At 39.1% G+C, this 15530-nt stretch overlaps 1 protein-coding gene and 1 long non-coding RNA gene across 2 annotated transcripts in view; one reads left to right on the top strand and one right to left on the bottom strand.

Annotated features, from left to right (window-relative positions):
* Positions 1-1949: 1949 nt before the first annotated feature.
* LOC136358466 (uncharacterized) lies at positions 1950-4759 on the top strand. Its single transcript, XR_010743106.1, has 2 exons — positions 1950-2076; positions 4488-4759. It is a non-coding gene; the product is annotated as an uncharacterized lncRNA (long non-coding RNA).
* Positions 4760-12831: 8072 nt separating this feature from the next.
* The window catches only part of PRKN (parkin RBR E3 ubiquitin protein ligase), a 674505-nt gene continuing 671806 nt past the window's right edge, over positions 12832-15530 (bottom strand). The window contains exon 12 of the mRNA XM_066315857.1: positions 12832-14127. Coding sequence (XP_066171954.1) covers positions 14018-14127 — 110 coding nt within the window. The 3' untranslated portion in view covers positions 12832-14017. The remainder of the gene's footprint in view (positions 14128-15530) is intronic.

Raw genomic sequence — 15530 nt, 5'->3', positions numbered from 1 at the left:
GAGCTTTGCCTTCTGATGGCTAAATATTTATCAAGCCATGAACTATAAATAGGTATAGCTGTTTAATTTATGTCAGCCTGGTGTAGCACCATGAGATTCTGTGACACTAGGTACTCGCTTACACTAGAGGAGACTGTAGCCCTTGATCTGTGCTTTGCCCACACAGCTGAGGGGCTTTTGAGCAGATAGACTGGGAAATTTCAGAGGGGCACTTTCAGATGCTATTGGTCTCCCTTTTGTCTTTCCTACCTTCTTGGGTTATTGATCCTGAGGAAGACAAAGGAGCAACGTGTGACTGTGTCTTAATTCTCCCACGGCATAGGCCAAATTTTCAAGAAAATCACCTCCGAAGGTGAAGTGCTCAATGCTCACCATTCACTGGAAAAAGGCAAGTAACAGAAGAAGGACAGGGCACTCAGACAGGAGTGTCTTCAGCCACTTCAGCAAAATTCTTCAAAGGACATTTGCCAAGGTCCTTGCTGACTCTGGATCTATGCAGAGAGGTTTAGAAGGTACAGTGACTGACTTCTCAGAGTTAGCCCTCCCAAGGAGACAGAGGAAGGCACAGATATGCAACAGATCTTGAAATGATTCTGAGTAGTAAAACATGGCTACAGCATGAGATTTCAAGCTCTGTAGAACTAATAAGTGTTTAAATGCAGTGTTTCAGTTTTGATTTATATGTGTGCTACACAGACACATAAACAGCTAAATGGATACTGCAAAGTCAGCTACTCAAAGATGGAAATGCCAGAATTAAAGTGACCTTTGCAAATTTACTGCCTCCTCGGTGGGTCTTCATATGTTATGTAGGCTTCAGTTCACATGACTGCCCAGTAGTTTTTCAACAGACTTTCACGTATTCAGAGCAAAGACTAAACAAGCCTAATTTAATGAGGAGTTGTTTAAAACTGTTTTGTCATCCCTGTTCAATGTTTGTGGCAGCAACATTAGCTAATATTTATGGTGTGCTGTTTAAACCCTCGTGGGCATTTTTAATAATACTGTCATAGTGTTCAAGTCTGTTTTCACAAATTGTCTGTGAATTGAAGCCAGGGGCATGAGTCTGATCCTGCCATTGTTACCCCAAGTGGCGAGTAGCTTTCTTCATGATTACTGGTGCTGCTCTTCAGAAAAAGGAAAGAGAATTCAGGTCTGATTTACAGCTGGTGTTTCATGCTGCTTCTAAATGCCTCCTCCTAGCACCAAAAGGGTGTATGCAGGAATATGACAGGAAGGTTATCATCTGGGATGAGTTAGGTTCTCACCAGAGGTATTGAATGAACTTAAAATCAGGTGCAAAGAGGAGGAATCAGGATTGTCAATGACAGAGGGGTGTGCCATCGAGCCCAGATGTTGTTCTGCAAGTGCAGTTTTTCCATTACCTTTTTTATATTGTCCAGTCACGTACACCCTCATGTGCAGCTCCTTTTAGTCGTAATGCTTGGCCCTCCTGGCTGGTGGAGGCTGAAGCATGCAGAGGCAGCCTTAACAGCAGCAGAGGAAAGAGATGGCAAAATTGTTTTATCATTCTGCTCAACAGCTTCCTCTGTACTATAACACTGGCAATTTGATAACCCAGCCATTTGTGTGTTCAGGGTCAAAACACTGTCCCTTAGCTATAATAGCTACCAGCGTAACTAATGGAAATTACAGTTTTGGGATCTAAGATATTGTAATGGCAAAAGGAAAAAACATGCCTAATACTTTCCTTTGTTATAAAGCTCTTTCAAATGTGCATAATCCTAGACAATTTTTGGCTTCCAAACCGAAATCTCCTGCTGCGGCTCACTCTTCAAGCAATTCTTGGTGAAACAACAAGATGCTTGCTTTGTTTATTTAAGGTGATAAGAAGCTAAAACTGAAGCAAAAGTATCTCCTGGGGTTGGTTGGTTTGGTTGTTTTGGTGTTGTTGTTGTTTGTTTGTTTGTTTGTTTGTTTGTTTGTTTTGGTTGGTTTTTTTGGTTTTTTTGCTATTCAATGAGAAACAAATAATATTTGGAGCAACTGTTACTCCTCAGCAATTTACTAAAGAAGGAGCTATTTTGTCAGAGAATAATTCTGCCAGAGGTTTCTGTAAGTAAACATTAATGCATTTTGCTTAAGGCCAGGCAAGTCATCAGATGTGGGCAGAACATATTCCAGTGTTGTTAATTTTCTGTGTTGGTTGACGTGTCGATAACAATGTTCTTTGCTGATGCAAAGATGTCAACATTTTTGATTCAAGGAATAAAACCTGACTAAGTGTTGCTCCTGTGTTTGTGGTAGTTCAGCAGGTTTTTGGCACCACCACTTAGGAAACTTGCAATTCCAGATTTGCAATGTCTGTAACTAGTAACAAAGGGAAAAGGTTGGTCATAAAAAGCTTATTTTTTCCTTTCTTACTGAAGTAGGACATGATTGAACTGCACAGGATCTATAGCTATGTGAGAAGATTTTAATATTATTATATTTGCTCTCAGAGTATGGAAGTCTTACAGTCTCCAGAAACAGTAAACCCTGTTTTGGAGAAATGGTTTCTGACAAGCCATTGCTGTCTACAGAGCAGTGGCTTCAGGTGCACTGAAGCCACTTACCTGGTGGTACTGCCATTTGTTGAAATGTTATATGTGTTTTTGAATAACTTCCTGACCAGTGAAGTGGTTTTGTTTTCTTTTAGAAAAAAAAAATAAAAAAAAATCTGTAAAAGAGCTTTGGAGGTTTTTAAAAATGCCTTTCTACATAAAGAAATGAGAACTTTATCCATGCTATAGAGTAGTATGTATTCCAAGGAGCATATAGAGGGGATAAAATCATTCCTGCTATACCTTCTTAACATTCTCCTCAATGTCTACAGAACACAATTTATTTTGGCCCTATTCAGTGGTATAGGACAGAATTCTGGGGAAAATGCTAAGAGGTGCATAAATGACAGAAAAGGCAAAATACTATTTTAACTTAAGATTTCTTTGGTACTGCAATAAAGACTGGCAAAAGTTCTTTCAAAATGTTTCTCATTTAATTTTTTTAAAAAAGTTATTATCTAGCAATGTAGTTTATATTCTGCCAATCACCATACTACAATGATTTCAATAAAAATGAAGCAAAACACACTTTTAAAAATCCCCAATGAGATATTAAACTAAACAGGATAATACAAGGATGTGATTATGTGGCAGTATTTCAAACCCTAGCACTTACTGATAAAAAGCCATTATAATCCCCTCTGGAAACTCTTCCTATTCCCTCCTTGCTGATAAATGGGCCCAGCCTGGAATCTGGCAGACTGAAGAACAAGATCACTGAAAGCCACCTTTATGTCTTTCATCTTTCCTATGAGTGTTACATTCTTTGAAGCTGGCCTATGAAGTGATGAAGTTGGTTCTTTAATCCCTGTTTTGCTGGGCTACTGGCACTACAGAAAACAGTGTGACTGTAGTCAGCTGTGACTCAGATGTCCTCCCTGGAGAGCTGGGAGGTGCACTGACTTTGCCCTGATGATCTTTAAATAGCCAAAAGCAGGCAGGCTGTTGCTGGTGTCATCCCACCAAATCAAGATATTTAATGGAGGTACCAGAGTTGCTCCAAACTTCATCTGTAGTCAAGAGAGCGGCAGACACTTGATGAAAATAAATCAGATAATGTATATAATTTCCATCAGTGATGTGCTGCAATTAATGCCAACCTTATTCTCTCCATGAATCAGTTGAAGCATCACTCAATAATACCAGAGGAGAGACCCAGCTTTTGGGCTGAATCCAAGAAACTTCTTCATGATTCCTGTACAGCCCCAAAAGAGGGGGTGGAGTCTGTGTGTCTTAATCCATTTATTAGAACCACCTATCCAAATTTGTGCAACAATTTCCCCCTTACATTAATGGAGAACTTCTGATCTCAGTTTGAAGCAGAAACTTGAACTGGAGTGCAAATGCTTAATGCTTTGTGTAGCCATCATTTAATGATAAAATGAAGCTGTTTAGCCTCCTCAGCTTCATCTCTCTGATTCTATGCCACACTCCCCAGTAGCTTGGTGAGAATTTCATGTAGTTGTCTGGGGTTTGGCCTACCTTCCTTGCTTCCTCCATCTGTCTGTCTGTGCAACTGTCTGTCAGTCCTCCCACAGAGGCTTTTCAAAGGTAGGCAATTTTTTGCCAAGTAATTTATAAAAGTAGCCTGCCAGTCAAGTACAGAAAACCTGTTAATGCTCGATTGAGAAAAAAAGCCCTTAACCCTTAGTTCAAGCCATGTTTGGCTCAGAGCATTAGGGACCCAAGGCAGGAGGATGTGTGGTGCCCTGACCACAGCTGTGGCAGCATCCTGCTTTGGCTGGGGTAAAGCAAGCTCCTTGCACTGAGTCTGGCTGGTAGAGACCTGATTCTCCTCCTAGAAGCTGGTAGGGTGCTGAGTTTTGGACTTGTGACTAAAAGAGTGTTGATAACGTGCAAATGTTCTATCTGATGCTGAACAGTGCTAGCACAGCATCAAGGCTTTCTGTTTTTCCCACTCAGGTACCTCATTGACTAGGTTGGGGCTGAGCAAGAGGCTGGGAGGAGACACAGCTGGGGCAGCTGAGCCAAATTGACCAAGGCAATATTCCAAGCCTTAAAACATCATGCCCATCAATAAAAACCTGTGAGGCTGTCTTTCTAAAGTAGCCAATGCCCAGAGGCTGCTTGGGCATCCATTTGCTTGTGGGAGGTGGTGAATGATTGCTTTTGTATCACTATTATTATATTTTTCATACCTTTAGTTATTAAACTGTCTTTATCTTGACACATAAGGTTTTCTTCTTGCTTTTGCTCTGCCTACTCTCTCCCCCATCCTGCTGGATGTGGGAGGGAGTGAGCATTTGAGTGGGTACTTAGTTGCTGGACAGCGTCAACCCACTACATTAATCTGTATCTACAATAGCAGCAGAGATGAACCTTCAGGATGAAAAGTTGAAACACGTTTGGCAAACAATTATATAACTTGCCACACTGGAGGTATTCAAGCCCAGACACACTGAACATAGCAGATTTACAGTAAAGTAAAAGTAAAAATTTAGCAAAGTAGTAAAAAATGCTCATGTAGCACGTAAAAAACCCATTTAGAATACAAACACACATCGTGTGATTGTCAAAAGATGTTTCTGTACTTGCTAACTTTGCAGTAACTTGCCTATATCCTGAGATGCACAGCAGCAGCCATCTAGAACTGTACAAATGCAGAAACTGCCAAAAAAAAAGCTTTTTTTTTTTTTTTTTTTTTTTTTTTTTTTTTTTTTTTCCTTAAAGGAAGTATAGGCACCTCAAAAACCAGAAGCACATCAGTTGGAAACAAGGTGAAGAAGGTTTTGGGTGGGGTAGACTATCGTAGGATGATTATGAATTGCCAGCATGATGTCTCAGTGAACAATGTGTTACGATCTGGCATGGGCCAGGAGTGGTTCCACTAGAGGCACGGAGGCATGAATGCCATAGAAGGTGGTGGTGCAACCACACCTGCATCTTATGCCAAATTCCATCACTCATACTGGATTCTAGGATGTTTACAAAAATGTTTATTCAAACTTCTAAGCTTTAATTATTAAGCCTAATAAATAAAATTAAGCCTAATAAAATGAGTGAGGTGAAAATATGATTGCTGTCTACTCCACCCAATTGGAGAACAAAGAGAATAGGAAACATGAAAAGGAAAATGAAAACATTCAACTTACCAGTGGTATTGATATAATGATACATAATTATAAGGTGACAATTAATACCTTGGCATGAAAAGGTTGCTCATCACTAGCAGCTGGGATCACGTTGCAGAATTGCTTTGCCATGAAAGGAAATGGGACTTAAAAACTGCTTGCCATGACACTCTGTAAATTAATGGAAAGATTTACATAACAAGATGCCCATGATAGGAGGTGGATACAACAAACCAGTAAGACCTTTATACTCCTGAGATCTTAATAGATAGAAAGGGAAAGAAATTAGGGGATGTTAGTGTCAGGAAAACCTCTTGGTATGGAGATCTCTTTGGTAATGGCATTGACTAGCAAAGGAAGCTGCTGGATCTGAGACAACAGCTGCATTAGTAGGAAATGTTTCTAGATCTCTCTTTCTTCTCTCAGGTAACTAAATAATTCATTGAACGGTTCTCAAAGATGGAATTTTCAGTTGGAAGTAGGTGAACACAATGCTGTAGGAACATATATGGAGGGACCTCATAAGATCCTCTTACCTGTCAAGGCTTAACTGCTTGTAAAAAAAGTCGTCTTTTCCATGAAGGCAGTAAAAAACATTATTTCTTTGGACCAAGCAGTGCTACATAATAATAATAAGCATTCTTCATTTATCTGAGACTTGCTAAAGTTCTCCTAAAGCCTTTTTACAATCTAATACAAATGTCTAAATAAACACAACTAGCAAAATACTCTGAGGTTTATATTGTTTGCTGGAAACATAACAGGAAAGTGACACTGGGTGCAGTCATTGCAAAGGGCTCTGGATCGTGGACTTCTTTGTTATTTGAAGAAGCAAATTTATTGATTTAAAGTTTCTCAGGGCCATATTTTTTCATCCTGAACAGCATTCAGGATCAGAGAAAAAAAAATTCAACTGTTCTCTTTTATGTATGCGCACTAACTTAAACACTCAAAAAAGGTATTTTTTTAAAGTACATGTGATTGTGGCCTTTGACTGCCTGGCATTTTTTTTGAATCTGGATTTGGGATATTACAAATATCAAGCATGACAGCAATCTGCGTGTGGCCCAGCTCACCTGGATGATGACACAGTTGATGTGTAAGCAGTTGGGCTGCCCCAGCCATCACTCATCCCAGAGGTCTTTTGGAAGGAGTCCTTCCTGAGGAGGAAAGGGGCTTATGAGTTTTCTAGACTGGCAAAAGCCTTAAAAAAATTCTCCAATATAATGGCATAAGTAAATATGTACATTTGCTGATCTACAGCTGATTTTCTATAATGCACTTGTCTACCAAGCCTAGTGTCAGGTAGGTCTGTGGCACAGCTGTACTGAACAGCTGGAAAAGTAGGCTTCTGTTGAGTAGACTTCACTTTTTATTTTTATTTATTCAGTTCTACCCTAGAGCTCACACAATAAAGAGTACTAAAAATGAAATGCCACTGATCATTTTTAATTTGTGCACAGTAAATGTCATTGAGAAGAGATCACTAGTTCAGGAGAAGATATTCTACCGTGCCGGAGCTTATTGCTAGCACTGGTTTGGAACCCATGTTTGCTTTCTGTAAAACCCAGCAGAGTGAGGCAATAGAAATAGCCTTTATCATTGCACTTTCTAAATAAAGTTTCAACTGAGTGATTTCCACTCAGTTAATTAGCACCTTAATATTTGCTAAGCAAAGCCTGAATAATATTTTGGTAAAATGTTAGATTCAGTTACATTGCCACTTAAACTTAGAAGCTTGAATCAAAACTGATTGTAGCTTCATTAAGTGATGGAGTTTAATGTAAATATCACAGTTATTCTGGCCTTTGAGAAGCAGATTAAAAAAAAAAAAAAAAAAAGGCAAACCTGGCATTTGTTGTTTCACTGAGTACTTGAAAAATGTCAGTGTAGCTTAGTAAGGTAGTTTGGTTTTTCTGATTTCTAACTCCCTTCAGCTGTGGAACACATGGACTTCAGCTTTTCATTAAAAAAATCAAACCCTTTGACCATATTGTGATCTCTTTACTTTGGAAAAGCAGAGTGCAGAGCTTTCCAGGTTTAGCTTCCAGGCATAAACAAACTCAGTTGCCTGAACCTCTTCAGGAGCATTTAGCATCCATTCCAAGAAAAACATTATATTGGCCCCAACAGAAGGGTCTGAATACTATTTCATTGTACTGACTGCTCTTTTCCATTTTAGCATTATTTTTTGAGCATTACTTAAGGCCACCATTCAACCAGCTTTTGGCCTGGTAATCAGCAGCTGAAGCTGGCAGGCTGTCAGGAATACTGTTTATGTTTAGGATTACTGTTTATTGTCTGTCTGTTTATGAGGCAGACAATACAATCATGTCCCATGTAAGAATGTGTGTACAGTCTGTTGCTTCCGATGTCCTTAACTAAATGTTTTTAAAACCAGTGTGACATCACTGCTTGGTGGATTTTAGTTTGGACCAAAATCAGGTGGAGAGAATATGAGGTGGGCATGCGTATGTCTTTTAGATTAAATATTTAACTAACAAACAGACAAAATGAAACTGGAACATCAAGTTCTCCCAGAAATCTTCTTTGCACTGCTAAAATGCCAAAGTAAGTAGTGTTTTCAAAGCCTCAATTAGTCTTCCCCAAGTGAAGTCAGCAGTAAAATTCCCAGTAGTTGTGAAGGATGTCAAGTTACATCGTTGTTCTTTAGGCCACTGAAAATCCTGTCTTTAAAAAAATTATTGCTTTGTGTCCCTGATATCACGCTGGTGTCCTCTGGACCTTAAACTTCAAACTTTTTTCCTGCATCCCTAAGGCTGTGTCATCACCATCTCAGGACACAGGTGGCCTCCACTTTGGTGCAGGGAGATTTTCCCACTTGTGAGGAAAGGGCTGATGTGCATTTGAGCTGCTGTTTTGCCTCCATGTAGTCTGTACTCTCTGGACTGAATTCTCTGGCAGTAAAATACAGAAAATGGCACTTCCCTGCCTACATGGATTATGTGAATTCCTCAAGCTTTCTAGGGATAAAAGCCAGAAAGTAATGTAACAGGTGATGTCTTGCTGCATATTTTATCTACTGGCATAGAACCATTACTCCGTTATTCAGAAAAATGGAGACAGAGACAAGAAAAACAAATTAAAAGCAAAGAAAAAAGCGCTATTAATAATAATGAAGAAAAATGAAATGGCATATGGCCTGATTTCTAAAATAAGATATTCCGAAAGATACACGAAGCACTACATTAAATATGACTCTCCATGTGATTAAATGAGCTTCTCTCAACTTGCCTTCCTTTCTGCTTCCTTAAAGCCACTGACTTTTTTTTCTGGCAGCATGTATTTACCCAGAATATGAGAAGACACTATTGAGAGCATGTACTCCAGTAGTCCCTAGATAATCAAGCAAACTTCTAGAGCATTAAACTGTCTAAAGATGAGACACACAGAGCTGGAAAGCAGTAGGTGACTCACAAGGGGAATCACATGGGCAAACATATACACAAACATAATAGGAACCAGCAGACAAACATATTTGAAAAAAGGGAATTTCTGCATATTAGAAAAAAAATTCTAAATTTTCTAATTAGAGATAGAAGTATTTCTTTAAAATCCATAAATAATTCAGATAAAATGTATGTTTGTCTCGTTGAATCACTGTTAATGCTGTGCTGTCAGATACACCTGGGTGAAGCTATTGAAATACCATCAGGAGCCACTGGACATTGGGTTTCCTTCTCCTGGAAACTTTCATCCACTGTTGTCTTCTTCAGGCTTTTCTGTTGCTTAAGGAGGAATTGAAGGAAGAATGAGAATTATGCAGCCTGGAAACAAAACCTAGCTGTTAAGAGGTACTGCAGCTCTCTATCTCTGTGTAGGGTTTCTCTCTATCAGCCACCACCATATGCCCTGTTTTCAGCTGGGATAATGGGTATGGGATAATGGGATAATGGTACAGTGCTTGTATTTGGAGTTAGCATAAGAATAACGTTGACAACACACTGATGTTTCAGTTGGTGCTAAATAATGCTCAAGTCAAGGACTTTTCAGTTTCCCATGCTCTGCCAGTGAGGAGGTGCAGGAGAAGCTGGGAGGGAGCATGGTCTGGCCTGGCCTGGCCAAAGGGATATCCCACACCACAGAAGGACATGCTCAGTATATAAACTAGGGGAGTCGGCTGAGAGGGGCTGATCACTCAGGGCAGGGCTGGGCATCAGTCGGTGGGTAGTGACCAATTATATTGTGGAGCACTTGTTCCTCTTGGGTTTTGTTCCTTTTCCTCCTTTGGCTATCTCCACTTTCCTTATTATGATTCCGTGATGATGATGATGATATTTTTATTTATTTCAATTATTAAACGGTTCTTATCCCACAGGTTTTACCTTTTCCAGGCCAGCAGAATTTCTTGGAATCTGGCTTTTCACCTCCAAGTCCCTCATGTTTCCCTCCACAAATACCAATTTCACTCCAGCTTACATGATTTACAACACCTGCAGGCAAAAACTACCATGCTGGCTTGCAATAGAGATGGTACATTACTATTCATATGCAAATAGCATTTCACACTGCTTGCTGTTTTTCCAGAGCTTGACTATTATTTCCTATCAGTGGCATAATGTTTCTTCTGGAGTGCCATTTACCGATTTTTTTGTCTTTAAAATGTACCCTTTAAAATAAAATAATTTGGCTTCTGTTTTGTGACAAGATAAGATAGACATATAAATGATATTTTAGTCAGTCACAGCTCCCAAAGTGTTATTTACTTTAAACTTTAAGATATGTTTTTTCCTCAGGAACCCAAACTGTTATGCATTTTATTCTTAATATACTTGGTACTTGGATTTCATTTCTAGCTGGAATTAAATATTAGAGACTTTCATTGTAGTAATAGAGCTGAATTATTATAATGATAATTATTATTGAATATTTAAACATACATCCTGTACTTAATCCATTTAACATGCACTAAAAGATCCCAGGTTGCAGTACCAAGAACAAGTCTGTAACTGTTTTAATCTGAAAGAAGAAGAAGGTTCAAGGTAAAGAGATTAAATTAACAAAGCCAAATCTTGATATGAAAAGGTACAAACTTTTTTTTTTTTTTTTTTTTTTTTTTTGCTTTATAGCTCCACAATATATCACCTTCTTAGAACATACAGTTAAATGTCATTGTTTCCAGAGTGCATTGCAAGGAGAGAACATAAAGCTCTTGAAAACTTTCCATCGGCTTAAGCCTTCAGGCTTGTTACCTTCTTTCATGCTTGAGTCCTATTTCTCTTCATTAACCTTCCACAGCTGCCCAGGACCACTTCCAGAGATGTGCATGCCAGCCCTGAGGAGGTGCTTGCCAAGGCTGGCTTCAGGAATGCCAGCGAGCACTGCCAGTGTTCAAAGTTCTAAAAAAAGGAGGATTCCCCTCCTCATGCAGCGACCAAGTTGAGAGTGTGCGGGAGCACACAGAACAGGTCCTGTGCATCCTGTCAGGAGCTGTGCCCAGTCTCTGGCAGGGATGTTGCCATCACACCCCTGGCCATGAGCAATTGTATGAAAAACTCAGCAGGCTCCACCATGCACATGCACAACAAGCTTCAGAAGCTACTGAAGCAACCAGGGAGCTGAAGTGGAGTGAGGTGAATTTCACTGTGATATTTCAGAGCTGAAATAAGAGGAGCAGTCTGAATAGACACTGAAAATGTGGATTGTTCTGTTCTGTTTTGCTTCAAATTGCAAAATAAATTGGACTTTTCAAGGCATTTTAGATATTATTTTTTAAATGGCACTTTCCATGGAAAAAAAAAAAAAAAAGTTACCAGTAGGTTTAATTCACACATCTCTATAGGAATTCCTACCGTGCCAGCAGAGCATTTATCCTGAATTTTAATGCCCTTTAAATTGTGGAACCTATGAGAATCTTAGAGAAATCAGATTAACAGCCTGTACCATCTCAAAGTTTGTGCATGTGTGCATGAAGACATATAGTATTAACACAGAGACAATCAGGACATGTTTTGTTACATTCTTCAGAATACACATTTGTTTTTGGCAGAGTGCAAAATCTGCACTGTGTGACACAACTCTGAGTCAATGCTGGAACTCCTTTCTTTATTCTCCTTTCCTGCCCTTGATTACATCTCAGACGAATGCTCGTAATCCTGTTCTCTGACAAGTTCTTCCAAGAAAGAAGTGTTTCTATTCTAGCCTCATGACTCATGGCTTGCCCTTCTTCCCAGGCCAGAAAGAAATACAGAGTTTTGTCTGTAGTCCATTGACTTCAATGGACCCTGGTCCAGGGATAAAATCACACGTTTCTAATGTTTCTAATGTTTCTACATAACAATTAAAACATTAATGTGTTGCTTAGGCTCTAACTTGGTGAAGCTGCCTTATAGTGGATAACTTCTTCTTCCTATATGAGAAAGACATTAAAAAAAAAAAAGACTTCTTTATTTCTGAATGTTTTTGAATATGAAATATAGTGATGAACTCCCATGTAATGCATCATCAAAGTAAAATTAGGCATTGTTACTTTTTCCCTGGCCTGTTGGAAACTAGCCATATATATAGGTCTATTTTATAACAGACCTAGATACAGGAAATCAAATAATGAGATAATCAGAGCTCACAGTAAAATACCCCTGTTAAGACAAAATACTCAAATGAGCTACATTGAGGCATTCAGTTGCACTCCTACACTTCATTGTACCTACTCCTGCATAAATTTTAGTTCAGCAGTGCCAAACAGGAAAATTACCTTTGGGATATGCCCTTTCATTGCTACTTATTTTCTTTCTCATTTTCTTAATTCTACCAGTTCACTCTCTCATTTTTGGTACATCATGCCTTCATTCTTTTGTTTCCTCACACTTTTAATGTCACTTCCAGTTTAGTCAGATGAATATTCCACTGCTTTTAGCAATTGGACATTTTTTCTAGTGAGCCTGGGATTTTTTTCATGCCTCAAGCTTCATGCTTTGTGCTGATATGAGGCGCACCCATATTTTCAGGACTCTACAGTTATGCCATGCAAAATATTAGTTCAAACTTGAGAGAAGAAGATCATGGTTGTGGAATTTATTTTGTGCTAACATTATATCTTGATCAAAGGGCTAGCCTCTCAGCTGGGAGGCTGAATCAGTCAAGGCAATGCATGACCCACCCAACATTTTTCTACTCACTTACTTTGTATTCAAATGAAAAAAAAAGAAATAAAGTTTAAAATTTTGACCACTTTATTTATTGTGCATTTTTTTCCCCCAGAACTAAATTGTTTGCAAATCCTTACGTGGCGTGTTGCATGTGGACATTACTCATTTCATTTCAGAGTAAAACATCAGTGAAAAGATGACAAACAGTAAAATTGTTCAGACTTGGAAATGCTATTTAACTTTGCTTACTGTGTTAACATTGTAAAATGAAACCATCCCTCTGCCCCACACCATTAGAGCAGTGAATCTATTTTCAGAATCATGCCCATATTCTAATTCAATTTAGAAGAATCATGGTAGAGAAAAGCCCTGAGAAGTCTCCTCCTGCCTCACTTTGCCACTTCCAAAGCATTCCGTAAGTACAAGAAAAATGTAGCCCTGTGAGTGTAGCTTGCACAACACTTAATTGAATCCAGCCAGCACTGCACCAACAGACACAGATAGTGCTGAAACTGCGTCCCTAGCTAATCATCCCATGGTAACAAAGTCTATAATGGGTAGCTAGGCTGGCTTTGTGTTGTGTATCACAAATACACTAGCACAAGTACAGCATAAAGCTGGGGGGTTTCCATGAGAATTTCGTTTGAAAGCAAAACCTCTACAGGAAACCTGTTAGAAAGAAACCCAGAAAAAAACCCTAAGAGCCACAGCCTTCCCTCTGCCAAAAATGCTGTTAAGAAATACTGCTTTGAAATCAAAAATTGTGCTGAATGAGCGAAGAAGTGGTCAAAGGAAAAAAGCAGATGATTCAGGAAACATCTTCCACCTCCTTGATGCTTGCACACTCAGACACACACACATATGCAGGCTGCTCCCTCTAGCAGCCTATGGATTCCTGACTAAAAATGCCAAGTGAGGTTCCTCATGGTAACCCTGCCAACTCTTCATGTTGACAGACTGCCCAGGTTCAAAAAGTTGTAATTTACCCCTCTTTGTACCACGATGAGCAACTCTGCCCCTTAAAACAGTTATTCTTTTTTTTTTTTTTGCTTAGTGGATTTAAAAGCCTTGGCATAACTTCAGTGGGATTTTGGTATGATTGCATATGCAATAAAGCAAAAAACCAACAAACTAAGCCAGCTTCTGAACACTGTATCCCTAAAACCACTGGGATTTTTGTTTAAGCAAATGGTTCAGAATTTGGCCTTGATAAAAACAAGTTTAGCAGGAACATGGTCTGGCCTCAGCACTGCTAGTCAAACCAATGATTTCCCATGCAGGTTCTGTTCCACTCCAGGCCACAGTTCCAGCACCACTCAAATCTGCACTGAGGGCGAGGACATTTCATGTGCATGCAGCCACCTGCAAAATAGCAACAAAATGGCTTTGGTACTTAAAAACACTTAGAGATGTTAATCAACAATTAAGAGCATTTAAATAAAATTGTTTTAGACATTAATTTAACAAGTAAATTATTTAATAAAAGTACAAACCCAGAAAATATTTCCCTAGGCTTTCTAAAACCCACTACTCCTCTCTTATTGGGCTTTAATGTGCTTTTCTCACTTGAGGGGCTGCAGGGGTAGGAGGAAATTAAAAAATACTACGCTAGAGGTAGGGAAAAGAGATGATAGTCTGTGGCCTCTCAAAGCAGTCCTTCAGGTACCTCCTCAAGGTTACTCTCTGCTAGTCCAGCTGTGAACCAGAAGGTAAACAAAATGAAATTCTTTTTTGAATTTGGATTAAAAGATTTGCAAGATTTGCAAGGCTGGCAAATCAGGAGATACAGACTTTGGTGGCTGACTGCTGATTACACAAAAATGACATTAGTAATTTAAGTTGATATCTTTTTAGTATCTGAAGCAGCCTTTTGATCATATCAATATTTTTTGCATGTTGGTTTTCTTACTTCTCCATGCCATGAAAGCAGCTTTAATTTCTCTACTCACAACCTTGATCAAAAGTTTATTTTGTAATATGTAAAACATTAACATTGTCAAAGGTCATTACAGAAATGCACTTCATATTGAAATTATGTTGCTTACCACACAAAGAGATCTCTTGTATAATTCAAACTGAGAGAAAAGCATGCACTATGAAGAAATGCTGAAATGTCATCTTGGTTTGACTCCAAATGGTGATGGGAGGTATAAGGAGTGTGTGTTCCCTACTGTGTGAGTTGCTAACCTTTCATAATGTTTTTAAAAATGCCAGTTCAGAATGTTTCTCAGAAGGCAAAAACAAACAAGAATTGGTTTGTTAAAATAGGCCTGTCTGCTTCACCTGACACAGAGAGAAAACCACTCGTGATAGCAAGGTCTATTAGTCAGTTTATAGCTTTGTGTAAGAAATGCAATGTGCCAGAAAGATTTTTATCTTATTTAAGTGTAAACATACAAATGGCCAGCTTCCATGTTACCGTTTATTTAAGGTTTAGATCCAGTCCTCTCTTACAGCTCATATTAAGCCATCACTGGGTAAAACTCATCTCAGTCCTGGCACAGGACCCAAACCCAGTGGGTGCCCTCTGTCGAACGTGTGCCCTCCCTGCTAAGCTACATAAATCATGTTATTCTCTGCTACATGGCAGCTGAGATCAGCAGTCAAGAGTGGAGAGTGCCTCAAGCAACAGGACCTACAGCTCTGTGAGTACAGCAGCCTTCTGAGAGGCATGGTTGTGTGTTTAAACTCACTCGTGCTGGGGGCTTAGCTGTGGGAAAGTGTTCCTCTCTTTCACTTCAGCTATTACAGGAAAGTTACTGGCA

Source organism: Sylvia atricapilla, chromosome 3 (assembly GCF_009819655.1).
Source record: "Sylvia atricapilla isolate bSylAtr1 chromosome 3, bSylAtr1.pri, whole genome shotgun sequence".
In the NCBI taxonomy this organism is placed as follows: domain Eukaryota; kingdom Metazoa; phylum Chordata; class Aves; order Passeriformes; family Sylviidae; genus Sylvia; species Sylvia atricapilla.
The sequence above is the reverse complement of the archived record's forward strand: the minus strand, read 5'-3'. Positions and strand labels throughout refer to the sequence as shown.